Consider the following 27,520-nt stretch of genomic DNA (forward strand, 5'->3'; position numbering starts at 1 on the left):
CGGAGTTGCTAATGGGCGCTCGGTGGAGTATTAGTGGGCTAATATTTGTTATTGGGTCTACGGGAGTTGCTAGTGGGCGTTCGGTGGAGTATTAGTGGGCTAATATTTGTTGTTGAGCTCAACGGGCTTTACTAATGGGCGCTTAACGGAGTATTAGTGGGCTAATATTTGTTATTGGGCTTAACGGGGGTTATATAATATGCGTCGCCGCTCTCTTTCTCTCTCTATTCTGCCTTCTTCGTAGGAGGCGGCGGGGATAGGTAGTCTGATCCCATGGGAATTCTCCGAAGGATCGCGGGATTTCTCGGGTTGACGCGGGAGGAGGAGGAGGAGGAGGAGGCCCGCCACCCGAATGGCGGCGGAGTTGATGGGGGCGGCCGGACGGGCGCGGGACCGCCCCGCGCCGCCGGCAGAGGGTTCGGGGGGGTGCAGGTCCCCGTCGCGGTCGAGCGCCCCAGCCCTGGTCCCGTGCTCGTACCCTGCGATCCCGGTGAGGGCGGAATCCAGGTGCTCTTCTTGTGCCCCCCTTTGCACTCTATTCAGATCCTGTTGCCAAATTGATGGGAAAAGTTGGATCTTTTATTTGTGTTTGTTATTGTTTCTTTCTTCCTTCTTTTGTGACTCCATCTGCATCTGTTTCATATGTATCAATGTAAAAGATATTTTCCATGAGTCATACATGCATCTCGAACTGGATAGAACTAGAATCCTAATACTTCTACAGGAAAAGGATGAATTGTATGGATTTTTTTTTTTTGGGTAAAAGGTAAGTGATGAAGGTGGGATTCGAACCTAGAACTTTGCGATAATTTATCAAAGTATTTACTAGCCAACACCTTTAGGAATTTTCTCTTTTGTCTTAAGTGAGCCTTCTTAGGAGGTTTGTGTCAAAGACTCATGAAAATAAGCCACTGAAAAAATAAGTACAAGCTAAATGAGTCAAATAAAAAATATAGTCAAAATCTAACTCTGACTGTAGTTTAAAACTTTAGGACATAAATAAGGTTAACTGCTTAAATCTCTTAAAATAACGAAGCTGAATCCTAGGTTTATCACAAGAATAGTTGAACCTAAATATTTGGACTTTCTGTTTCCACCATTGAAATCTGGATTTTGAGCTTAGTGCAACATACACTTTGCAGCCTTTGTATTGCTTCTGCAAGCATGTCCATTTATCGTCTAGATTAATAGGATTGTGCTTGTTTACAATCAGGTCGCTACCAAATTTTGGCCTTTGTAAAATTGGGGTCAGCTTGTTGAGCCAGGACATGTAATGCCTGGAGATACCTTTAAATGATCGAATACCATTGAGAATTGTTGATTTTGTCTTCTTCAAAAAATCTGGTTCATTGTGAATCACAAACTTACTGTTACCTTTTAAGAGATGCTAGGTGCGATTCAAGGATTCTTTCTACTGATGTTTGGATATATCATGCATTAGTTAAGAACCATTTAAGTAACACCAAAAATTTCGTTATGCTTTTTCTCTGTTGTTGAATTCTGTTAATATACAGCATGGTACATGTAATTCTCTTAGGTATTCTCTTTTTCTCTGTTATTGATTTCTGTTAATGGATCTGTATATACAGCATGATACATGTAATTCTCTTTGGTAGTCTCTTAAGTCCCTACTTTTGCTTTCATTTTTACTGTCCCATGCCCATGGTTTTCCCAGTAAGTGAATTTATAGCTTTCATTAGAATATCAGACTGCGGATTAACTGCAGATAATCCTATATTTCGTCTAAGACCATTGAAAATCAAGTGGTTGAACTTTATATGCCACTGGTCATACATCAAATTCTGGCTCAATCCGATTAATTCTTTATTTTTACAAGATATCACTTCCTTTGACTTCAGCTTATTGCTTTTGTGAGTCTGCTTGCATCTTCTGTGCTCCTGCAATCTTGTCTCCATACAACGGATCCGCTTCTCTTGATCTTGTGTGGATGTGTTTGTTGCAGTAGTTGAGCATACAACTTTGATTTAATATTGTGATTCTAATAGAATAACTAAGAAGCATTTGGAATGTTTAAGAACTGTGTATTAGATTTAAATGAAAATTATATCAGTGATGTGCTTTATAATTAGTATGTTCCACAAACAATATTTTTGAAGATTGATGTAGCAGGGAAGGGACTGTTGAGATTGATTTGTACTCTTACCAAGAGTGACAAAATAAGAAATGATTGTGATATTAAAGGGAGAGTTAGAACTACCTGAGAATAAATTGGGGGGAATCATCCTATGTGTTTGGACCTATCTAAACCAAAGGGGAAGAAACAAAAGTAGTAATTTTGCGTTTTAGCCATCAAGCTGAATGTGGAACTGGATTCTTCCATATTTGTTTACCAAGCTTTTCATAAATGGCTGACTGGATTTCATCATTTTCTAGCCTCGCTCTGTTACATTGTTTCTATCAGCAAGTCTTGCAATTCTTCTCCTCCTTTAAGATTGTATGATGCATAACCCCACCCGCCCATGCTCTCCCAAACAAAAAAAGAAATATACGATATCATACATTTTGTCATTCTTCCAATTCCTTGTGTCTTTTTCTTAGTATCTCTTTCTTCTTACTCAGGCCCTTTTCCATGCTTCCCTATGTTAGCAAAACGTTCTTTTCTTGTTATTTGAGTTTCAAATGTTTTGAGCCTAGCTGAACCAACTATAATGATTAAAGCCTGATTCTCTTTTTGTGATGCTGGTACCACTGCTGTTAGTTTGCTCTGTGTATGTGGAAGGTCTTCTAGTTCCTCATCTTTGGCCCGTGGTATTTCTGGTTCATTTACTATTTGTGATGTCTGGTGCTTAAGTAATTTGTTTCCTCATCTGGAGCCCATCTTTTCCTCTTTTTCTCTCTTTATATCAGGGTTTTAGGTGGTATTCAAGGAGATTGCGAATTGATGAAGATGGTGATGTGGCAGATGAGTTCTTGAGTGAAGTCATAGCTGAGATCCCTCCCACTGAGAACCAGATGACACCACCTAAGTTCCAGGTAAAGTACAACACCAGGCCTACTGCCATGGCGATGAGAAAACAGGTCACTGTTGCCGACGGGAACCTACGTCAGAGCTTAGAGCACCAAGGAAGATTGCAATGGGTGTGATGAGAAATCAACTCAGCGAGCTGCAGATATTGAGAATTTCCAGTGATGAATCAGATTGCCCTTTTGTCCAGCAATACCCAAGTCCTATTTATTCACCATTTTCAGTAGGTGGTGGGTGGTTGAATTGATACTGCTGCCAATACAAAACTAGCCTACCCTGTGGTTTGCTTTGCACTTCTCAGTGATCCATTATAAATCTTTACCTGTACAAAATTCATGTATTCAAATGTTTACTAGTCAAATTCAAGGATGGTCTTCTAATGAAGGTTTTGATGTTTTTATTTTCTTTCCTCCCCTTCTTACCCATTTAAATGGCAAAATCTCAATAATTGGCTTGTATGAATTGGGTTTAGCATACCCATAAGTTCATATATCTGAATGAGATTTCTAGTGTTGTTAGCCCTTTTTTCCCTGGTTGGCCTGCATGATGTGTCCTCCACCTTCTCCAAGCTATTAATTGACAGACTCGTTCAGAGGTGACCAAGGTCCTGCACCATGCAGGTCGCACTGGCACCTTCTTAGTTGCTATGCAGCTATCGTTCTTTGGGATGACTTCCCATTCTCTATGCCCATTTCAAGTCTCATGCTGTCTCAGGATGCATTGGAATTAAGAGTTCTGTATCACATATTATGAACCTAGATGGTTCATGTGACCAGGTCTTAAGAAATCTCCCTACATCAGATACAAGCCTTGGCCAAGCATTTCCAGAATTTTCAATGAGCTTCATAAATGGATCATCAGCAACAACAGCAATGCTCTAGTGAAGTGAGAGAACAATCATATGATCATATCCTGCCATTGGGAAGATGACTAAGTAATTCCGAAGGTAACAAAGATACAATTTTGATATACTACTCAAAGACTTCAACTTTGCTTCACAAGGTCAGACTTGATCTTATTGATGCCAGGGAATACATCAGCAGTTACAGATATGCTCTTGATATAGTATGAAGCTTTAGCAATCATCTGATCTCATCTTTGCCACTGCTGATAACAAAGACCATACTTTTGATGGTAAAAAAAATGTCATTTTACACTACTATTATCAAACATGACATCAGCTCACAAGGAGTTACACTTTGCTTGTGTCATCAAATAACCACAAGGTCAGAGAGTAAGAGGAGTCAATGAGAACTTTGATGTTCTTGATGCCAGAGATGAGGGCACGAATTACAGGAGGAAGCAGTAACCACTGAGGGTAAAGGAAAATACTATGTACAAAGGCACATTAAGATCATTGAAGCATGGTTATGTACATGAAGGATCATAACTTACAACTCTTGCATTAGACTATAGCATGCCTAATGTACCAGGAAGAGCTTATAAAAAAGAGCAGCTCAGTGCATGAGGCTCCACTTAAAAATAAGATATGGAAAGCCTTGATCTTGTAAGTTAAGCAGCGAGGTCTGTTTCCATGATTAGATAATTTTACCATGCTGCAAAAGCTCATTCTCCAGGAAAGACCTTGTGAATTGTGTAGGAGAGTCCAAGAGATTGTTTCAAGTATACAGGGACTGGTTAAGCAGATGCAGGTCTCAGAACTCTTCTGTTTCTTCGACTTCAACATCTGGAGATCCATACATCACATCAGTATAACTCTGAACCACTTTCATAGTTAGACCTGGAAAGCGACAAGGACTACTTGGTCGCAGATCTATTTTAATGAACGGCCATCGCATTGCTTGCGCAGCTTCGCATTCTTCTGTTCCGTCTCCAATTACACAGAACCGGACATTTGGGCCACCAAACCGTTCCTTGATCCATGAGAAGCACCTAAGCTTCCCTACTTCCCATGAGCTGTAAACTAGAAGAGTGATGAAAAGTGTTAGAAATACTGACAGGAAGGATTCAACTGCAAACAATTGATTATGGAACATCACAAGCATATTTAGTTTGAAGAACGTTCTGAAATATGTAGGCAACATTCTTGGCATAAGGATAACTCAATACTAAAAAAATCCTCCCAGACAGTATCATCTAACAGTTCAATAAATATTCACATGCTGAACCAACCAATGCTGGAGGTGTAAACACATGACCAGGCTAATATTTGGTTTATGTCAATTGGCATAATGCGGTATCTAGAAAGGTCATGGCACACACCTGTTTCACTAAACTGTAACATCAATCTCATGCACCATTACTAGCAAAGTTAATGTGATTACTTCCAGTCCTGACAACCAGCCAAGACAAATGTTCCCTCGTTCACCCTTAAGCACCATTTTGAGAATTAAAAGACAATTAGCAAAATTCCATAAAGTCTAATGTGTAAGTTCAGATACTGTTTTGGACTAAGATTTCCTCAAGCTATGCACACTCTTTCCCTAAAGCCAGATATCCGAAAGTTAAAATTTACCAACTCAGTCTCAACCTTCATTATATTACTGGATGGTTTTTCACTTCTTGTGCAAGCATGAAGAAAACAGATGGATGTTTTCCAGTGGTTCTCAGCCATAAACAAGATTCAAATTTACTATGTTGGGTCAGTAGAAAACAAATCTATTTGAAGGAGATTAATATCATCACATCTAGTATGATGACCTTGAAGAGAAGAAAGGCAATTGTGTTAAGCTAGCTCCATATTCCAGTGACTTCAATACCCCAGGGTTAACTGTTTCCCTATGGCAGCCAAATAAGTATAGTTCTCATTTGTTTTTGTTTTTACCATCTTTTCTCCGTTGGATTATTGTGGTTCTTCTACCCCTTGGCTTTTGAACAACAAAATAAAGCTTGATCCAGTTCCCCGTATTAAAACAAAGCAACAAACAAGGACAAATAACTAACGAAGAAAATACATACCATTATTAGCTGCGATCACATCATCCAACCGATAAAGCAAGCACTTGGCAAGACTAGGAATCAGGGACCCCGAAGTAACTAAGACATTAATGTTCTGATATTTGGAAGTAACGGATCTGGTTGTTGGGTCAGATGAAAGAAGGTAATTTGATGGAAGGCTAGTTTTACCTAAAGTTTGCTCTAATAGGGCATGTCCTGCAACAAAAAGAAAAAATGTAAACTACATATGAACTGAAGAAAGATGCATCAATATAAGCAAAATGATGAAAAGATACATGATATGATATAAGCACAATCTGTTGCATTGCAAAGAACAAAACAAATGGCTAGCAAAATTACTATCAATTGCAGAAGAAATTAGGGTTTTGTTGTTTTAAGGATTTATATTTGTAGTACCTATGGCTGTAAATATATTCCTCTAAAGAAAGGATACAAAGTAGAATGAAACACAGTTAATATAAACAAATTCACAAGGCAACATAACAGTGAAATACCATTTATAAAAGTTCAATATATAATACAAATCACAAATATTGACAAGGGTCCAGAAAAGAATCACTTGGTCCTCACATATTCCCCTGACACTAGCATCAAGTTTCTTGGCAAAATTGGATTTGACATTGGCAAATGCATTAGGGAACCTTGGATCAACTCCTCTGGGAGATCAACTACATAATATGTGGATCATAAGAAAATGAAGCTGCAAGATCTCAATGCTTGCTTCCAGATGGACAAGGGAAAAAATTGCATAAAAACTACTATATTTTACATCCGAAAAACACTTAAATAAGGTTTATCGGTAATGACAAGAGCCAATATAGCCTGATTTCAAAACCTATGCTATGGCAGCTCCCAGCTCCATCATGATCCCAATTAAGAACCACTATTGTAAACACTGGAAAGATGTTTAGATCAAGGCATTTAAAGTCAACTCCTCGTGGATCCACAATTAGGAGGTACAATCAAACAAGTTGGTTAAGATTTTTCAAACCATTTAAAGATGATCATATAACGATATAGGTGGTTTCAGGATATCAAACATAGCAGAAAAGATTCCAGATTTACCAAAATGCTTTTACCTCTATGAGCATTGAGAGAACTTGATATATAAAAGTTCAATTAAGTTAGGTTCCAGCTTTGATAAAAAATATATATAATTAATTTCTACAAAAATTCTAAATACCTAACCAAATTGATTCCAAGGTGAGATATTGTCCATCTTTTGTACCAATCACAACCAAAAATCCAACCCAACATACCAATATATTATTATTGGTTAATTGGAAAACAAATGGCTTGAACTCAATTGTTGCTTCTACACCATCACATAACCTAGGAACAAATATGTATCAACTAACTGGTTTTGCATTAGATGGATTAGTGTCTCAAACTTAACCAAGCTTATATGAATAGTCTTAGTCCACAAAAATAGAAAAAGATTAATCATCATAGCAAAACCAATTATCTGTTAATAGTTGACTGTTTGTTAATTAGGACACTGTGTTTGGAACAACATACCCGAGGAAAGCCATCCATCTGTGTAGCTATCAGTCAAACTGTATAGATCATTCCAGAGTTTAACTGTCTGTTGGTCAAGTATCTTACATAAACCCTGCATTAACCGAGAATCCAGGGTCAAGTACTTGGAGATCTATCATTGATTAAAGCAGGAGTAAAATTATTGTGTACATTTAAGCAAATTAACAAAATCAAACTGTGTGGCAGCATAACATCTTATCAAGGTGGGACTTATGTTACGAGCAAACCCATGTAATTCAAGGAACACCCAAAGACCAGTTCAGGATGGACCACATTTGATAACATAAATCAATACCCCAGTCCAGGCTGTAACAATTATTGATATATTGATACGGTTTTGCATGAATAGACTGAAAAATAGAAGCTAGCTTCCAGCAATACCTGTGAGTACTTCTCAGCAATGGAGCGATGTCGATAAGCAAGTTTTCTTTTATTCCAGTCATCATAAGGAAAACCAAATCCATCATTGAAATTATATTTTGACAGGTCTCGTCCATCATCATATTCACTCAAAGCATCAAGAAATGGTTCATTAGAGTCCTCAATCTGCAAAACAACACAGAAGTGTAAAACAATTGTCAGCAAGTGCCACAAACATATAGACTCAAACACTAAACTCCTAATTCATAGGCCATCCATATTCTACATGAAATATGAGACATGTTGAACATGGCATGACCCACTTGTTCGTTAAGATCTTAAGTGTAGTAGAAGATGAACTCAGTTTTGAGCATGATAATTGAGGCCCTAATTAGACCCATATTGGAAGTGGGAGGACGATTGTGATGATCTATAAGAGATACATGGATATATTACCAATTAATTTAGGCTCACATCTTTTTTGATAGCGTGGTTATACCCATCAAAGTTATTGAATCAGAAAGTATATCAGATGGATTGTGGCAGTTATTGTGCTCAAAATGAAAGAGAAGAAATTTTTTGTTTCTATACACTTGAAAGTTCAAATAAAATTCCTAAAGATACACATATTTTTACTATTAGACTAGTCTAAACATATGCCAACATAAAAACTCTATCAAAATATTGCCTGGCCTCTAAATCATTCAGTCACAGTGAGTTCAAAAAAATGCTAAAGATCCAAGGTAATAGGTCAGACAAGGTTCCAGTAGACTCTGATTTAGCTTGCCGAAAGCCTACCCTGAGACAGCAAGATCTACAGAAACAAAAGAAAAAATAGAAGCAGCTTTAAAGAACTGACCTCTTCGTAGTAGAAATGGTCATCACAGACTTGTAGTATGTGATTCTCCCAGAGCTTCCCAATCTCTATTCCCTTTCTTCTATCCTTCAAACCGTTAAAGGCCCCAGCATATGTACCATCCAACAAAGACTTCAACAAGATAAGTGTCTCATCCATGTCCCATATGTAGACTGTCATCGGCTTGGCAACCTCCTCGGAAATCTTTCGGTCTCGCAACAAAGCAGGTGTAGGTGTTCTATCCATTATCTCACCCCCCTTCACTAATCAAACGCTGCTCTTTAATCTCCAAGACAAGTCGGTACACCACTTGAACAGCAAAAGAAGGACGTCGCGGTTGGTAAAGATAGAGCAGCAACCTGAGATTGAAAAGAAAAATAACAATCAGACAGAACAGTTTATAATCTTGACTGCAAAAAAAAATTATTTCTTCTCCTTTTCTTGTTTGTATTAGTGAATATAGCGCTCGATTTGACTTCCAATTTCACATTCGATTAGGAAGAGTTGCGCTTCTGATTTATGTACAATAATTAGTGTTCCGATGCCACAAATTCCCATGAATGTTCTGAAGTCGAAACTCGTGGCATGATTCAAGTTCAGAATCCGATCTTTTTTGTTTGTGACACGATCATGTGTGCAGAGCCTCATCAAAAACCTCTACTTTTTTTTCGCTTACAAAAAAGCGAATCAAAAGCAGACATGAACATGAGCTACTAACACATCAAAACAATTGCTTGAAACCTCTTTCTGTTCCAGTTGTTCAAGATCTAATCGCATACAACATCATACATCGAATCCCACTATATGTTCACTAGATTAACACAGATCTGCATATTGTTCATCAGAACCTGATCTCTCAGGACGGAGATCAGAGGAAAAAAGAAAGATGCATCGCTTCAGTCCCTTCAAAACACAAATCAACCACACACAAAAGAACAACATTTGAGTGGATTTGAAGGAAGAAAACACATGATCACAGTGGAAACAAACAATACCCTCAAAAATATAAATAAAAATAAATAAAAATAAAAATAAATAAAATCAAAAATCAAAAAAGAAAAAAAAAGAAAAAGAAAATCAAAACACACGCACGCTTGCACGTGCACGTGGGAGCCGACGCAAGCGCGCACACAGAAAAGCATGTAAAAATTTCAACGCTCGATTCCAGATCTGGATGAAAGTGAGGATGTAAGAAAAGGAAATGGAAGCGAGTAAATCTGCGAGACTAGAATCGCACACACACCTCTAGATCTGCCCTCTCGCTGCATTCGTCTAAGCCGATGGGATCGACGCCGGGGGTATTTATAACAGTTTTCCTCACCGGGGCTGCGGATCTTCCGTGTCAGCTCAAACATCGCACAGGTTTCGAAAGCAAACGTGGCAGCCCAAGGAAGAAAAAGGACGCGGCCCCCACGGATGACGTCCCCGTTCGGGTAGGAGAGGAGGAGACGGCATGGGGTTGTCGTCCTCTGCTTGCCGCCGCTGCTTATCCGTTGGAGATAAGCTTCGGTGGTCCAAGCTCATCCTCACCGTCCATCCGTTCATCGCACTGATCTTAACGCCGTTGCTCGGTGCCGAGCGCCCATCTCAACGCACCCGAGACTCGGGTTTAGCGTACGTGTGGGATAAAACCGTGGGCGGGAGCGCCTTCGTGCGGGCCCCGCCACAACGTGATCGGTTCCCGAAATATTTATCCACCTCGGCGGGGCCCATAATCAGCATCTGCATCACGACCGTCCGATGGGCCTCTCCTGCCTGATCCACCGTCCTATGCTCCGGGCCCACACGGTTTCCAGAGACCACCATTGTTCTCTCGATGGAGGAGGATTGCTGTCGAAGCAAACGGAACGAACGCGTCGATCCATGGATGCGGTTCACATCATGATAACGTTGCGAACCGCATAACTGACTGTTGCTGCCCGCATAACTGACTGTTGCTGCTGTGGCTTTATGTTAGTAAACTATATAACATTAATCTATTATTGCATTTCCGAAGAGTCGAGGGTCTTGAGCAGCCGCTCTGTTCTTCAAAGGTCGGAGTCACCGATCATGCTTGCTTGATCTGCTGCTTCAGCTGCTTCCAGAGAAATGGGCTTTTCTTCGTTCATTGTCTGGGTTTTTTTGGGAGGAAAGATTGATTGAATTTTGCAAAGCAAGAGAGAACTCACTAAGAATCCCAAATACTCTCTGTTCTTTTCTTGTGCTGCTGATATTGTTGTAGTTTTTGGATGATATGAAATATGCTGATCATGCCCAGGTACTAACATCTTCCCTCGTAAGAACGCTCGCTTTTCCATAAATTTATATCATTCATCTATGACTGTAAAGAATCATGAGCCTTTCATGTTAGTTGATGAAGATTAATTCTGTTCTTTTTATCTCTTGTTCTTGTTGATGTTCGGAAAATAGTGGAACTTCATAGCATGAAAGAAAAAAAAGGATAAATAGTTAGGCTCCACAAAACTGATATTTACCACATCATATGCCTTAAATTCTCTCACAAATTGTCACTTACTCAACCAGTACTTCTAAATGCATACACAAAAGGAATGTCATATTCGAATAGAATGTTCTGCATTTGTTTATGAAGCTTATTGAATATAGGGATGATTAGCTGCTTTGAATCTTATGTTCTGATTGAGAGAATATTCGGTAATTTAGAGTTTTGCTTTGCTCTTTTTACATGGATATTGCAGAGAGCTTTGTGATTTTTGCCATGCAATTGTCGGTAGGCCGAGGATGAGGCAAGTATCTGATAGGACACTTCGGATTTAGTCTCTTAAGCCTGCAGAAAAGCAATTATAAGTCAAAATTTATTCGAAATAACAAAAATAAATTTGAACTGTCGACAGGTTGTGAGTAAATAGTTGAGGATCATCAAAACCGATACCCGACTCTACAAAGCGATATGGCATAAAGAAGTTTTCTAATATTAATGTCATTTGAATTCTAATGCAAAACAGGAGAACATGAAAATACTGATATAAACTGCTTCATTTAGTTCCTTGATCAGTAAACAGTATCTTCTTTTAACTACATGAAAATGAAGTGCTTAAAACTCCAAGGAAAACACCACCATGACCGGTATACTTCCTAACGGCACGGTATGTGTGGTGCAGGTACCAATTTTGGTTTTCGTGGACGGTTCAGCTTAGGATTTCATTGCAGAACACAATGATTTCAATTAAGCTACATTGGCCCAACATGGATTTTCTGTGAGGTATGTCTCGGAGACTATTTACTTCAAATTGTTCTATAATGTGCCGCAAACATAACTGCAGATGTATCATTCATCTTTCTACAAAGCAGTATCGAAGAAAACATTCTTCATCCGATTTTGATACATGAATACTTTCAGAATAAAAGACTACAAACTTCGTATGGATTTCGATACTCATGCCCTTCAATTCAAAGAACATGTGCAAATTTGATCATGCAAGAACATTATTCATATTTCATATCCTTTGTAGGATTATACATGTGAAAAAAATATCAGTCATAGTAACTGTAATCTGACAACATAAACAGATATGCTTGGGAGTAAAAGGACTCACTCATAGCCGAGGAGAAAATGGTGCAGGAAGACAGCAATCTCTAGCTTGGCTAACTCATTTCCCGGGCATAACCTACTGCCTCCTCCAAAGGGAAGAAATGTTCCAGCTTTGGGTGTGAAATCCTTGAATAACAAAGCAAAATTCATCTCTTAATGTATGCCCTGATTTAATTGCTCTATGAATAATCATTAGACAATGGACCATAAACATGTATACACATAACAAGGTGGCCAACTTACATCCCATCTAGAGGGGTCGAACTTCTTAGGATCGGTGTATACTTGAGGATCCAAGTGAACATTTCTGAACCATAGCTGAACTTTCCAATCCTTGGGTATCAGATAGCCTGTGACATGACTTGCATAATTGATCAACATTTGAATGAGCCTTTTGTAATTGGTACCTCAGTTTGCTTCCAGAAACAAAACAAGTAGTTTCGGACACTAACCATTGAGATAAACATCTTTGGTTGCTTGACGAAAAGTAACAAATGATATGTTAACCATGCGCAACGTCTCATCGGTAACCTTCAGATACAAGTGTTGTTGTTGTTGTTGTTGTTGTTATTATGACCAACAAATCGAGAAGAGAAGCACCTGATAGAAATGAATCTAAAGAATATGGCTCATCAAACCTTTGAAAGATACTTCATCTTCCTCACTTCAGTGAGTGTTAGCCCCTTCTGTGCAGGTGGCATGCTTCTTCTGATTTCCTCTTGCTCTGCCTGAAAAGCATTGGGCACGTCAAGATTGTTTCAGATATACTCCACATTAAGTGATCGGATGATGGGTTAAATATGATATTTATGATTGTAATGTTACCTTGGCTTTCTCAAAGATGTCTGGGTTCTCCTGAAGAAAGACAGTAGCCCACATGGTGATGTGGCCAGAAGATTCATGGCCAGCATTGAGGTACATGATCAGGATATCAATTATCTCTTCATCGTTCAATCTCCTACCATTTTCATCTTCGACATCTATTAGATTATCCATCATGTCCTTCTTTGCTGGAGATAGATTTCTTGCTTTCATTGCTCTTCTTTCATCAACCACACTTTGAAGAGTTGCAACCAAACTTTTTCGGGCCTGAAATGCAATAGAGACTCTTTGTAATACACACCAATGAGACAGGCCATAAACAAATCGCTCACGCTGCACTCAAAATATCTGTAGCAAAGATGATTACTCTGCAGTGTAGAAGCACTGCTTACCTTAAGGGCTCTGTGGAAGGCAAACCCTGGGAGATTGATAGCCATGGCTCTCACCCCATAGTTGAGATCGGTGTACACCTTCTCCAGGGATCGTATGACATCCTCGCTCCCGGAGCTCAGAAAGATCTGCATGATGATTCTGAAGGTGAGCCGTCTCATCTCGGTGAGGAACTCGATCTGGCCCATCCCGGCCCACCTCTCGAGGGTGGACACGACGGTGTGCTCGATGAACTGGAGGTAGTCGTTGAGTGCCTCGTGCCCATTGATGGGAGCGGCGGTGAGCCGCCGCAGCCGCTTGTGCTCCTCGCGCACGATGCCGACGAAGGACTTCTCCCCCATGAGCAGCCGAGTCGACTTCGGCCAACCGGGGATGAAGTGCTCGTCGTCCATCAGCACGTGCCTGCAGCCTTCCGGCGTGTGGATCATGATCGTGGGGCTGCCGAACATGTACCCCTTGTACATACCCACGCCATTAAATCTGCCATCAACGTTGGCCGAAGAAGAAGAAGATTAAGCACCTAACGTAACCATCAACATATATATATATATATATAATATTCTCATTCTCGGGGAATGAGAATGACTGACCGTCGGACGAAGGAGGCGATGAAGGAATCAGGTTGGCCGGACTTGAAGGCGCGGAGGAAGGCCCACATGTTACCGATGATGGGCCAACCCATGTCGCCCGGCGGCAGGTGGCGGCGCTTCTCCCCAAGGCCGACCTCCTGCACCCACTCGTGCAGCCGTCTCAAGCCTCCACACACCGCCACCAGCCCCATAGCTGCAGCCGTCACCGTCAGCAGGACCCCCCACGCTGTCTCCATCACCAGCATCTCTTCCTCTTCCGCCGTGCACTTCAGTCTTCCCTGTATTACGGCACAGACAGCTCACTCTACCGGCATGAATGGACACAATACTAAGGAATTAAGGCAGGAAGATAGAGCAACAGAGAAGGTACAACTGGCAGCAATGGAAACGAGAAGAAAAGAGACTGAATTCAAGAGCATTCCTCGATTCCTTGTAGGAACAGTTTCACTGTTTCAGTATTGTTTGCATAGGATGGTTCTTACTCTATTTTCTTATAATACTCGAAATTTAGCAGCTAAAAAGAAACAAATGTATAGTGCTTAGAAAGGTTGAAGATTCCTGTCAATCCTTCACCTCGTGAATTTTCACTGTGTTATCGGTTGGAAATCGATGTTGCATGGATGAGCGAGACTGACAGTCTTGATTGATTCTTTGTCCGCTGATGGCTCGAAGTTCACAATGTCTACTACATTTGTGTTGCATCATTCACAAAGAATTTGTGTGATGTGTGATGTAGAGTTTATATTTTGGTGGAGTGATGGTAACAATTTGCTGGTCACTAATTTGTTTCTTTTCCTTTTTCATGAATGTCTGTCCTAAATCACAGGAAGGTTGATCTTTTATAAATGGATATCATAAGGCAAAATTAGTTAAGCTAATCACAAATGATTTAGGGAAAATTAATTAAACCCATCATAAATGGTAGTAGAATAGGACAAACATATGAACAAATGGTTTGCATCTAATTGAGGCCTTTGTAGATGCATAAAGACAATGGGAACAATCAATTACAGGAATGAGCAGCCAAAATTTGAATGACCAATCTCATGAAAAGTATTATCATAAAAATAAAAAATATATATACACAAAGATTGAGTTTGAACTATGACTCAATCTCATCGATCTAATTTGGTAGTACTTAATATTAGCTAGATTGCTTAAATTAAAAAGGAGATCATGCGAGTTGAAAAATGGTCAATGACTCAAAGAGTTCGCATAAAGGGCTTATAAAGTAGAGGAATTAATGACTCAAAGAATCTGATACTCATGCAAATGTTTTATACATAGATAATAGGATATTTGTAGCAATAACCCTAAGATGATCAAAACTCAACCTATAAAACATGAAAGCTTGCTCTTCTGCATGAAGGAAAATGTTAGACCTTAAATTGTGCAACGGGTTCAATCTAGTAAGTATGGCTTAGTGGCAAAATAATGTATAGTTTTGTTTAATACAAAATAGAGTATTCTTAGGAGATATTAGTTTTTAAAACCTCTAAGGGTAATATACGAAGAGGAAAGCCACTCCAATATAACAAGTTTCGTTAGAATTTTTGACGAATATTTTTTATACAATTTACATCACATGATGGAGGAGATGCCTTTAAGAATAAGTCATACTTAATCTTGTGCCTCTCACTTCTAAATCGAACAACAAGGTCAACCGATTGATGCTAAAACTTTAGAGTAGATGGTCAATTTAGAAAATATTTAAACTATTGAGTTATCTTTCGATATGTATATTTAATTCCAAAACTTGTAGCCATATTTGATGGTTGAATCTTGTAGGCTCATACCGATCACTAGGTTCGGGAATGTATACTTAGGTTGATCACTGGCTTGATCGATAAATATAGCTTTGGTCATAGGAGGTTTGGTTTAAGTGAATTGTTAGTTTAACTCATGAAGAGGATTATCATATACAATTAGTTTAAGACAAGGAGCGCATAATAATACCATGATAAACTTAAGAACTGAAGAGAAAAAAAAATGAATTTGTAAAAATAATTCTTAACATAACGAAAAAGAAGCATATGAAAAATTCCTATATCATGATATCCATAGAAGATAGAGAAAGCTGAGGATTTAAATCTCTACCTTGGTCTTTTGTAGGTGATGGCTAATATTTCCTCTCACTCCTTGATGGTTGCACTCTCTGTCACAAGAGGATGAGATGGCAACCACAAATACAATCCTATGTTCCTCTTGCAAAATTAAATTATTAATTTATCCATAATTAAAATTAGGATATTATAATTCTTTCCCCCTTTAAAAAAGATTTGGTCCTCTAAATTCTACCAATTATAATTCCACTCTATCACTTTAACCTCAATTTTTTTTTTGTCAATAATACTTAGATTTTTAGCAAAAATAATGGGCCTCATGATATTTGAAGTTCTCAAAATCATTATTCTAGTATCATCTCTTTCTCACTCCACTCTGATCTAACTAGGATCTCAAGAAAATCTAACTAGGATCTTCATGGGTTGGGCGTATATTTCTTATGTGATGGCAATAAGTAACTCTTATTTATATAATTTCATAAAAAATAATCTATTTAGTAAAAATATTTGTTTAATTCTCTTATTAAAACTACTACCATGTAAAATATATTATAATATTATCTCCACAACTTAAGTGTCATCCGTTGGTCTAAAAGTTTACCACACTTAAATCTACGATGAGATACAAGTATATGGTAAGAGAAAATATCAAACACCTAGCTTGAAATTATATTTATAATTAATATATAATTTTCAATCACATATATCTAATGTCAATGATACAACTTATACGTCTTTGTAGATTACTAAATCATAGTTCATGATTTTTGATACATTACATAAAACTAAATATGTAATCATCAGCAATTTTCTCCCTTAATGTAAATTAATTACTATAAATAATATATTATTTTATTATTATCTTCCATGTTTATGTACTATAGCTAAGGAAATGATTAAATTTGATTTCCTTAATCATGTAAACAAGTTAGGAATTTTGTTAATCAATTAGATTGTTAATTGATTTATTTCCTAAACAAGGGATGTGATTTTTAGGAAATAAATATTTTATATTCTATTTTCGTGTGTGAACCATAAGAAATAAATATTATAATTTTCTCTGTATATGTGAAAGTAAATAAAAATAAATTAAAATTAAATTATTACTTACCTTTTGGGGAGATCTCATTTTCTTGGGGCTCCTCCTTTCTCATTTCTCACTGGGAGGATTGATGAGATGACTTCCCAATGAGATGATCCCGAGGAAAGGATAATTGAAGAGAGGTAGGATTCTTTTTTAATCAGCTTTCATTTATATTTTAAAATCCAATATTAGGATCTTTATAATTTTATGATGCATACTAATATTTTAATTTTAAATTTTGATGATTAATAAATAATAATAATTGATTTGTGATGTTACAATGATTATTTGATTTATATTAGTCTATTAAGTTTATGTTAATTTAATATTAATTTAATTATTAAAATTATTATTTTTGGATTAATATAATAGTTTTAATTTATTTAATTAGATATGTCTATGTTTCAAGAATTATGTGTGAATTTCTTGATTTAATTAGTTTTAAATTTAAGATCATGAATTTAATTTCTTTCATTTATTGATTTAGTTATTTTTTTAATAATTTAAAATATTAAAATCTAATTTGATAAAAAGAGTCTAATTTGGGTCTAACTTAAGTCAGGTTGATCTGGTACATCGGGTCTACCTAGCTCATGTGGTCATGTATGACCTAGCCCATGTGATAAAGTATGATACAACTCATGTAGTTAAGCATGGTCTAGCTCATGCGATTAAATACGATATAGCCCATGTCGTCAGACACAACCCCAACTCATGTGTCTAGGTATGACCCAACCAGCGAGTCAAGTATGACCCAGTTCAATGGTAAGGCATAGCCCAATTTATGAGTGAGACTTTATCTATCCCGAGAAGTTAAGTCTGCCCAACTATGCGATTGGCGCTAGATACATCATCGCTCCCCTATCCAGAATATTGTACCTCAACCCAACCTATTACTTGAGATAAACACATGCGGCACATATGACTCGTCCAAGACTCAGGTCGATCGATTCGGTTTGGGTTAACATTATACGATATAGTCCGATTTTCTCTCCCCTTATTAGTTTGAGCTCATTAATTGATTGAATTAGACGGGTTTGATCAGTTAGGGTGATTCCAAACCAACTTGACTAGTTCAAACCTACTTAACATAATTATGATCAATCAAATCTAAATTAAACCAATCTATTATGATTTCAAATCGGTTATATAAGGATTTGAGGTTAGTTTCTTAGGTTACAATTAAATTGAATTTGGTTTAAGTCAATTGAACTATTCCAATTATGGTTTTGAATGATTGAGGACTATTGAGAGATTAATGTTTTATGTTTTATGATTTGATGAACTTAAAATTTTTATTTAAAGATATAATTTAAAAATAATTATTGATTTTCTACTTTCCTTAAGTTTATGATATTGATATGTTTTTCATTATATAGTATATATAACTAGGCTAATGGTTTATATTAGAAGTACAACCCGTGAAAGAATTTGTAGGCCTAATACAATACGGAGCCACTAATGAACATAGTCTAGTAGATCATACATCAAGCATAGTCTCTCATAATTTTTTATCATACTAATTTCTTGAATACATGCGTGAATGAATAGATAAATATAAATGAATAATCATGGATGTTTATGTATCCCAACCGAGGATAGGTATGACGATTTCCTTTGGGGATTATCAAGTCGCCAAGCATGACAATTAGATGATTCCTTTATTCGATATTCGAAGGAAAGTGTCCTCACTTGGGCGGGTGAGGGATACCACTTCATCCGCTATTGGGAGTGTGATATGAGTTATCTCCATCTGCTATTGAGAGGAATCCATCCCGTGGAGTATGCTCCTATATCCGCTATTAGGAGAGTATACCATCAGGTGTCATATACATCTTTGTTATCTGATTATTATGTATATGTTGCATGTGGCTAATGCATGATTTTGTTTATTATATAAAAAATTATCATTGCTTTTTTAAAGCATAAGTTTTATGATGAACGGATATATTATCATTTCATATTAAATTACTGATATTTGTATATATCTCATGAATATTGAAGATTATTTTTATAAATTTTCGGAAGTTGCTAGTAGTATGTGTGGTTTCTAATATATTTTTACCTTATATTTATTTTTAGAGTAATCTACTACTTTGTAATAGATCTAAAGCGTATGTGGAAGACTTATGACCTTTTTTTTAGTTAATAAAATAGTTACCATTGTCAATACAAGAATTTGAATTCAAGGATAAAGAAAAAAAGAGAGTATATTTATAAATTATGAATAATAAAATGATGATTTATTATATTTTATAAATCTAGGATGTGACAAAATAAATGAATTATTTGGCTATATTGAAAGTTACAATACAAGCCATATAAACATTCATCATACTATATATAAAATAAAATAAAATTAATACTTTAACATAAGTTTCAAGATATACAAACAAATCATTATTAAATATATGCATAGTAAAAATTTAATACTATAATATTATTAAGTCTTCATACACTAAGTCATAACTTAGCATATTCATCATAAAATTAATAATTAACCACATTGGATACTATAAAACACAAGATGTAAACATTCATTATTTTACTATATAAAACTAATATTTCAAGCATAATAATTCTTCATCTAATAAAATATATGCTTAAACCTTCTGCTGAAGATGATTAAAGGGTTAGATGTAACATAGACCTACAATTCTATTTCAATTAGTTAACTATTAACTGAGAATTTATCCATATTATTTAATTGAATCTTCTATTTCTTATTTCATCCCATTATATGTACCATAAATACTCTTGGAAGTAGATGAAATATTATTTATTAGTCATAATCAAGCTCTTGGTTTAATTTCGTAAATCACTTAGTCAAGCATCCTAACTTAATTAACATGATATGGTTAAATTAACTTTACATAAGAGTGTGAGATTTATTCATATAATATATTGGGTAAATTTTTTATATTAAATTTTGTTGTTTGATATATAATAATTTTCAAGAATTATCTGTCATAAATTCAATAAGATATCTAAAAAGATGAAATTTGGTGGTGAGGTCTAATACATACATTTATGTTATCCATGTTTAATAGGTTCTAGAAAAAACCTATTGCCTTAATAATTGAATTATCTAGCAGAAAGAATCCAGTTAGGTTTAGAATAGATTGATCCTTGCCAAAATTTAAAGAGAGAGAGAGAGAGATTAAGTGATTTATTACAAGATAAATATTTGAGCAAGTTGGTTTAGCAACCTCTTTACAGTAAATGGGATTTATCCCATGTGATGAAAGTAGGTTATGCCCTCACTTCAAAGCCATCTAGCAATTCCATTTCTCAACATAAGGTTTCTATTGTGTTCTTCATCAGAACCAATTTGTAATTGGTACAGTGCCTGGAGAATTCAGTCTTCCCAAGTAGTTTATTCATTTCCTGATTCATCATCAATTGTTTGCACAAGTATTCAGATTTAATGGCTAGATTTACAGAAATAAATGTGAAGTCTAACTCTCATATACTAAAGATTTGTTCCTCACTATACTCAACAGGATAACTTCTTTTCCCTTATTTTTAAGATTAAACTACATTTGCGGAAATCCTTTACTAGTGTGTTCGAATGATCCTTTCTTGTGCTTAGCAATTTATAGTATTATAGTAAAAATTACACATGCCCATCACAAAACAAATAATGAATGAATAGATATTATCCAATATCCAAGATTTCCTTTTTTGTGCCAAAAGACCTAATTTAGCTTATTATGGATCAGTCCCACTCAAACTCATATTATAATTATATTAATGATAGGATATTCAAAATAATCCAATTCTAAAACCACCACTATAACAACAAAACTATAACATTACAAAACCACAATTGATCAATAAATCATTTGAGGTATTGAGAAGTTTCTTAATCCATTTGGGAGATAAGATTCAAGTGAATTTATGTTTTGTGAGAGGTTTGATAGGGATGCCGGAAGAAATGAAATATGAAAGTGAAAAAAGATCTAGATTGATTTTGAAAAATAAATATATAATTATATAATTGCAAATAGGCTTCTTGAATATACAATATTGGCTTCTTAAGGCTTCTTTCAAGTTTTTGCCTTTTTCTTTTTTTAATTCTCCCTAGAGGGTGTTGAATCTCCTTATTTATAATTGTAGAAGAGGAAGACTCTTAACTAAAGAATGACTCTTAATCAAAGATAATTATTAGTCTTGCATAAGGAACTTTTAGATTCTAATTATAGAAGGACTCTCAATTGGAGTCTAACTCTTAGTCTCACTCAGGAAACTTGTAATAAATGAAATCTTCTCAATTTGAGTCTTAACTCAAATTGAGCTCAAGCTTAATTCTTTGCTTTGATCAGGGTTGATCATCTCTAATCAGTTTTTTTTTCTCTAGAGAAGAGTCAATGATTTATACTGAACCTTTGAAGTAGGTGATTAATTTGAAAAATATCTAAAATAAAGAGTTATCTTTTAGCATGTATCTCGAATTCTAAAACCTACAACTATACTTGGTTCTTAAAAGTAAATCATTGACATAAAGAGGGTTTAAAGCTTTATGGTTGCATCTTGAAACTCATATTGGTCATTGGGTCCATGGAACCAGGTTGATCACTATTGTGAGCAGTAAATGTGGCTTGGGTCAAAGAAGGCTTGGTTTCAGTGAATTATTGATCCTGTTTATTAAGATTATTATGACATATAATTACTTTAAGACAAGTGGTAGAATGATACTATGATAAACTTAGAACTGAAGGGAAAAAATGAATCTATAAAAATAATTCTTGGGATGATAAAAATGAATCATATGAAAAATCCCTACATCATGATTATATATGAAAGATAGAGAAAACCAAAGATTTAGATATCACCTCGTTGTAAGTGATGCCCTAGCGTCTCTTCCTTCTTTCATGACCACCTTTTTATCATGGAGGGAGAGGATGACTGTTATAAATAGAGACGGATATGGTTTAACCATAACCATAGGTTCCTTTAATAAAATTAAAATATTTATTTATCTCTAATAAAAATTAGTGTATCACACAAAGTGAAAAGTGAAATGTAAGCATGTTTGTGTAATTATTTAAATGGATGGTTGGAGTTACTATGAGTTTTATTTTGGTAAGTAAAAAATGATGAAGGCTATGGATCGTTGGATTCGAGGAATGAGTATCATATTTCTTAGAGGCATATCTTCGATGCATGCACCGAGCTTGCATCAAGAGAAGGGTCATGAACTTAAAGAGTGAATATCATGATATCATAGAAATAAATCTTCCATGCATCAAATTTGAATTGCATAAATACTACGAGCATTAACGAATGAGACATAGTTATATGAAGGTGGGTTTTCAAAGTGTATACTAGTAATCTAGCATGTATTACATTGGAGATAATGTCGAGAAAAGTGATAGGAGACTACAATAGTGTATTCTACTGATCATGAAGAAAATAGATGTAGATGTAAGGTGATAAATAGTATGGTCATAAACATGAGGATGCATCATGATATCATAAATGTATAAATTTCATAGAGTCAATAATCCCTTGCTCTCATGAACGAAAAATGTAATAATCAAGACAAGGGCTAAGCTAGTGGTGGATTCTAAGTATAAAGATAAAATAGAAGGACAATGATCATAGAACTAAGCAAAGCTTATGTCAAGGGACCTTTTATCAAGTTAACCAAAGTGAGGGATTTCATGCTAATATAATTGTGATAGAACCCCCAGCATGCTAATATAATATTTGTACCCATTTTTGCTTAAAGGGTAGGCAGTAAGATTGAGAAGCAAGTTGTCAGGGCCAAAATTATGCTCTTTTGGCCAATACTTCCAATATTCCAAGAGTTAGATGGTAAAGAAAAAGCAAAGTATAGTAACCAATTCTATATAAGGAGCACAACATTAATAATATTATAGAAGTGTGAATAAAGAGCCACAAAGTCTAAAAACTATTTTGGAGTGTGTTTTATAATGGGCTTAAGGCTCTATTGTAGTAGGCTGGGGGTTTCCACCGTAACGGGTCTTCTTCTCGTCATAATGGGCTTAGGGTTCTATCGTAACGGCCCTCATCATCCACTATAGTAGGTCTTCTTCCCCTCGTAATGGGCTCCGGGCTCTATCGTTGTGGGCCTTATCATCCACTATATTGGCCTTCTCCTCATAACGAGCTTAGGGTTACACCATAGTGGGCCTTATCGTCCACTGTAGTAGGCATTCTTCCTGTCATAATGGGCTTAGAGTTTTGTCGAAACGACCCTCATTGTTCACTATAGCGAGTCTTCTTCTCATCGTAACGGGCTTGGGACTCCACCGTAGTGGGTCTTATCATCCATCGTAGTGGCCTTCTCTTTGTCATAACGAGCTTAGGGCTTTGTCGTAGTGGGCCTTATCGCCCATCGTAGTGGGCCTTCTTCCCATTGTAACAATCTTAGGGCTCCATCGTAGCGGGCCTTATCGTCCACCATAGCAAGTCTTCTTCTTGTCGTAATGGGCTTGGGGCTTTGTTGGAGCTATCCTTCTCCCAATCATAATGGGCTTAGGGCTTCGTTGTAGCGGGCCTTATCATTCAAGCCTTCTTCCCATTGGAACAGGCTTAGGGATCCACCGTAGTGGGCTAGGGGCTCTGTTTTAGCAGGTCTCGTCATCCGCCATAGCAAGTCTTCTTCCCATTGTAATGGGTTTAAGGCTCCACCGTAGCGGACCTTATCATCTGTCATAGTGAATCTTCTTGTTGGGTTCAACCCATATGTGGGCTTGGATAATTTGGGCTATAAGCCCAAATCAGTAATTAAAAGGCAAAAGGTGAGGGCAGCAAATGAGAATGCAACGAGGGAACGTGCGCCCCAGCGGCACGCAGAGAGAGAGAGAGGAAAATGAGAGAGAAAGTAAGGTTTTTGAGTTTTCTACTTGACGATCAGTGGCCAAACGTCGTCAGTTTTGACCTAAATTTTATGTGAAGAATCCTTGCAGCAAACTTTACGATCCTAACAGTGTTGATCTACAGTTTACCCTCTCTGAGATACTTTCCTGCTATACTCATTTTATGAGACAGAATTCTCTTTTGATGAGATCCATCCTATGTGATGATGATATGTTATTCTTGAGTCAAGATCTATGTTCTTGATGTTATTGTGATCCTCTAGTTATTCTAGAGAAGATTTACTATAAACATGTTATCATTATTATTGATAGTGGAAGTTTGAGATAGTCTACGGTCCCGTAGTTTTTCCCGCATTGGGTTTTCCATGTTAAAAAATTTTAGTCTCAGTGTGTGATTGATTTATTGCTCTACTGTTTATGTTATTCTAGTTGATATTTATATTTTGATATCAAGTTGGTATTTTAATGAGGAACCCATTTTGATACACAAAGAGGGAAAAGAATTATTCTGCTTTAATAGGTTTTTCCCAACACTTCTGCCCACTGTAGTAGGCTTCCTCGGAGCGGATCCGGGCATCCTTGAATGGATCTTTGTCTTCCATTACATCACACTATGGTGTTGCTGACAGGATGGCACACATTGGATTATGGCGGGTTTTTTCTCGCTTGCCCCGATTATGGCAAGATTTTTCCCACTACATCGAAGGCACTAGTCTAGCTTCAAGGCTCACACCCTCCTTGCAAGTCTCAAGGGCTTTGCCCCTATATGGTTAGGCTCAGATCCCATTGCTATCGGGTTTCTTTTAAGGCGATCTCAGGGATCTTGTGTTGTCAACTTGGGGATAACTGTCATCGTATGGGAGACGAGGGTACGACGACTCCTTTGAGTTCTTCTCATCACCAAGGAAAGTCTTATACCATGCTTCTCACCTTTTCCCTCTCATTCATGTTCTCACGCATCCTAAGTCCTTACTCGATCCTTTGTTATTTCCCTTGAGGGTTCACCTACCCTTTTTCCTCCATCAAACCTCCACTATCTAAAGTAGGCCGGGATGCCTTCCCCTTCCTTTTCCAGTTCTAGCTCATCGAGTCACCAATCCATCAGAGTTACTATTCCACCCTTGCGCAATCTGAGGGTGGTGGAGGTTAACTCATCCTACTCTGGGGATGAATCTCCAATGGACCCGAATACCCTTCGGGACCTAGGGTCCATGCAAGATGCCCATGACTATGATTCAGTCATGATTGTGCTCCAACTGGATCGATTGCGGTCTCGGTACCGTATCTCGATTGAGTATGTATTGTTTGTTCCCCTTCTTAGGCAGCATCCTTTTGATCTGGTCCTCAGGGGTTTCTGTTTGTCCAACAATGCCTTTAAGACTAGGCAACATCTCTTGCTCCACACAGTGATCGAGTCTTGTCTTAGACGATAGAGGATCTCGCCCTCCTAGGTAGCACCAAACTCATGGTGCTACTTGGTGGCATTCATCGACGAATGTCAGGGTGTGGGAATTGACCCTACCCCTGACCTGTTCTCCTTTTATTTTCGTCTCTAGAAGGGTTTGAGCGACTATTATTTGGTCGCCCAAGGAAGCTTCAAGGTGAGCAGCGCCCCCTCAAACAACAAGGGTTGGAGGGTATGATACTTTTTTGTTAGTGCTCGTAGTAAAGCTTTCTGCTAGACATATGTACCTTGCAAAACAATCACGTAAGTGATGACACATGTGACACTATATAGTCTTTTTACTTATTTTTATTATTGATATTTTCTCACTTTATTTTATATGTTGCATATATTATGATGTCCATGTATTTGTGCAATGAGAATCAGATCACGATGAGATCATGATAATGAGACTAATTCGTCTTTAAATACATACTCTAAATAATTCCAATCATAGGTTACTCGAGAGAGATATCGAGATAACCAGACAAACTAGTGCGTTGTATACTTATCTATATGATGAAGACGACTAGTCTCATAGCTGCTCATGTGGGGACACTAGGGATACAATGCATGTGCTCATTGGAGAATGAGTTTACTGATTGATCCGCAACGAAATATTGGATGGTTGATGACACCTCATTGTCAGACATCAATTTTGTGATTCTAGTTGTGTGTCTAGTCGTTAGACTTAAGATATCAAGAAAATCCTATATGAGTACTCATCTCTTTGATACCAGACTTATATGTTTTGAAGTTTCATATATAGCATAGTTAGTCATTAGGAGTGGTAGCTAACCTTATAAAAATAATTAAGTATCGATAGAGGATCGTTTGCTCTCGATATTATGAGAGGAATATCCTTTGTGTCCTTGCTCAGGCAAATCCCTGGCCAAGGTCATTCGAATTTAGAAAAAAAGAGTTCTCCTAGATAATTTGATTAGACGAGACTCAAGTAAATTCTATATAGGTCTGACAGCACCATGCCTGATATATGATCTCTAGGATATTTGATAGATAAGGGATTATAGATACACGATAACTAAGGATAGACATGTTCAATGGATTGGATCACCCATATTGTTTGTGGATTATGGTGTAGATATATCTGTATTCAATGAGTCGAGTGAATTATTATGGAGATAATAATTCACTAAGTTAGAAGGAGTTCTGGTAAGTACGACTCACGGCCAACTTGATATTGGGCCTAGAGGGTCGTACACATATGGTAAGTGTCGCGATGAGTAAAGGTTCAGATATAAGATATTCGTTGGAGCTCCTATCTTATTGGATATCCAATAAGCCTATGAATTATTGGATCTTACGGATAAGATCCAATAAGAGTCAATTAGAGATTATTTGATAGAGATCCATTAATCCAAGAGGCTTAGATAATTGGATAGAGATCCAATACCCAATAGGGCAAGTTCCATTAGGGTTAAGTGGTAGAAACCTCTATAAATAGGAGGGACCAAAAGGTGGCATAAGCTAGTCATCTCTTTTCATACAGTAGGAGAATGGATGTGGCATCTTTTCATGCTACCTCTATAACTCGGGAGTCATAGAGCCTAATATATAATACTAAGCAAGAGTGGAGTCATCTAAGTCCTTCATATAGTGAGCGATCTCATCCTCACTTGCACATTCCTCAAGCATAAGCATTATTATATCAAGGATATACATGATTTTCTCCATGATAAGAATGATTCTCAAATTGTGAAGTCAATCTGTATAGTTTGGACTAGTGAGATGGTTGACATTAAGTATACCACATAAGGGATTTGCAAGTGACATGTTTCTAACAAAAAAAAGTTCAGTAAAAATAAATAACATGTAGATTACATAAAAGTAAACAATCAAGATATGAGCATCTATCTTAGTCTACTCTTACTACTTTCTTGCAAAATACATAACTCTCTCCGGTATGTGAATTAGAGATCCCTAGCGGATCTCTAATGGGGATTGAGATACAATCGGCATCTTAGTGTAACCTTGAGGGACTCGACCAACCACACTAAGCCTAAAAATGTATGTAACAATTATCAATCACAACTCCTTGTGATTCCCAT

General features: G+C 36.9%; 3 protein-coding genes and 1 long non-coding RNA gene across 4 annotated transcripts; 2 read left to right on the plus strand and 2 right to left on the minus strand.

The window, feature by feature from the left end:
• Nucleotides 1–228: 228 nt before the first annotated feature.
• On the plus strand, nucleotides 229–3,391 carry LOC104000203 (uncharacterized). Its single transcript, XM_009422191.3, has 2 exons — nucleotides 229–507; nucleotides 2,869–3,391. The coding sequence occupies exons 1-2, from the start codon at nucleotides 274–276 to the stop codon at nucleotides 3,103–3,105; spliced, it is 471 nt and encodes a 156-aa protein (XP_009420466.2). The 5' UTR covers nucleotides 229–273; the 3' UTR covers nucleotides 3,106–3,391.
• A 914-nt stretch (nucleotides 3,392–4,305) lies between these two features.
• On the minus strand, nucleotides 4,306–10,013 carry LOC135650496 (eyes absent homolog). The gene is made up of 6 exons (XM_065169893.1): nucleotides 9,904–10,013; nucleotides 8,664–9,019; nucleotides 7,826–7,990; nucleotides 7,424–7,517; nucleotides 5,906–6,100; nucleotides 4,306–4,910 (listed from the first exon to the last, which is right to left on the minus strand). The coding sequence occupies exons 2-6, from the start codon at nucleotides 8,904–8,906 to the stop codon at nucleotides 4,642–4,644; spliced, it is 966 nt and encodes a 321-aa protein (XP_065025965.1). The 5' UTR covers nucleotides 8,907–9,019; nucleotides 9,904–10,013; the 3' UTR covers nucleotides 4,306–4,641.
• Nucleotides 10,014–10,636: 623 nt separating this feature from the next.
• LOC135651034 (uncharacterized) lies at nucleotides 10,637–12,610 on the plus strand. The gene is made up of 3 exons (XR_010501719.1): nucleotides 10,637–10,917; nucleotides 11,780–11,880; nucleotides 12,189–12,610. It is a non-coding gene; the product is annotated as an uncharacterized LOC135651034 (long non-coding RNA).
• LOC108951141 (ent-kaurenoic acid oxidase 1) lies at nucleotides 11,167–14,500 on the minus strand. The gene is made up of 8 exons (XM_065170812.1): nucleotides 14,013–14,500; nucleotides 13,425–13,902; nucleotides 13,036–13,299; nucleotides 12,849–12,938; nucleotides 12,663–12,741; nucleotides 12,454–12,560; nucleotides 12,215–12,336; nucleotides 11,167–11,445 (listed from the first exon to the last, which is right to left on the minus strand). Exons 1-8 carry the CDS (start codon nucleotides 14,255–14,257, stop codon nucleotides 11,340–11,342), a joined length of 1,491 nt encoding a protein of 496 aa, XP_065026884.1. The 5' UTR covers nucleotides 14,258–14,500; the 3' UTR covers nucleotides 11,167–11,339.
• Between the last annotated feature and the right edge of the window lie 13,020 nt (nucleotides 14,501–27,520).

Source organism: Musa acuminata, chromosome BXJ3-10 (assembly GCF_036884655.1).
Source record: "Musa acuminata AAA Group cultivar baxijiao chromosome BXJ3-10, Cavendish_Baxijiao_AAA, whole genome shotgun sequence".
NCBI lineage: Eukaryota > Viridiplantae > Streptophyta > Magnoliopsida > Zingiberales > Musaceae > Musa > Musa acuminata.

Bases quoted from the DNA above. Each gene is read 5' to 3' on its own strand.
- LOC135650496 (XM_065169893.1), bottom strand. From the start codon at position 8,906: ATGGATAGAACACCTACACCTGCTTTGTTGCGAGACCGAAAGATTTCC. The intron at 7,991-8,663 runs GTCAGTTCTTTA...GTTGTTTTGCAG, and splicing joins ACCATTTCTACTACGAAGAG to ATTGAGGACTCTAATGAACC. The intron at 4,911-5,905 runs GTATGTATTTTC...TCACTCTTCTAG, and splicing joins TGTGATCGCAGCTAATAATG to TTTACAGCTCATGGGAAGTA.
- LOC108951141 (XM_065170812.1), bottom strand. From the start codon at position 14,257: ATGCTGGTGATGGAGACAGCGTGGGGGGTCCTGCTGACGGTGACGGCT. The intron at 13,300-13,424 runs GTAAGCAGTGCT...ATTGCATTTCAG, and splicing joins CCTTCCACAGAGCCCTTAAG to GCCCGAAAAAGTTTGGTTGC. The intron at 12,337-12,453 runs GTAAGTTGGCCA...TTGTTATTCAAG, and splicing joins TCGACCCCTCTAGATGGGAT to GATTTCACACCCAAAGCTGG.
- LOC104000203 (XM_009422191.3), top strand. From the start codon at position 274: ATGGGAATTCTCCGAAGGATCGCGGGATTTCTCGGGTTGACGCGGGAG. The intron at 508-2,868 runs GTGCTCTTCTTG...TCTTTATATCAG, and splicing joins CCGGTGAGGGCGGAATCCAG to GGTTTTAGGTGGTATTCAAG.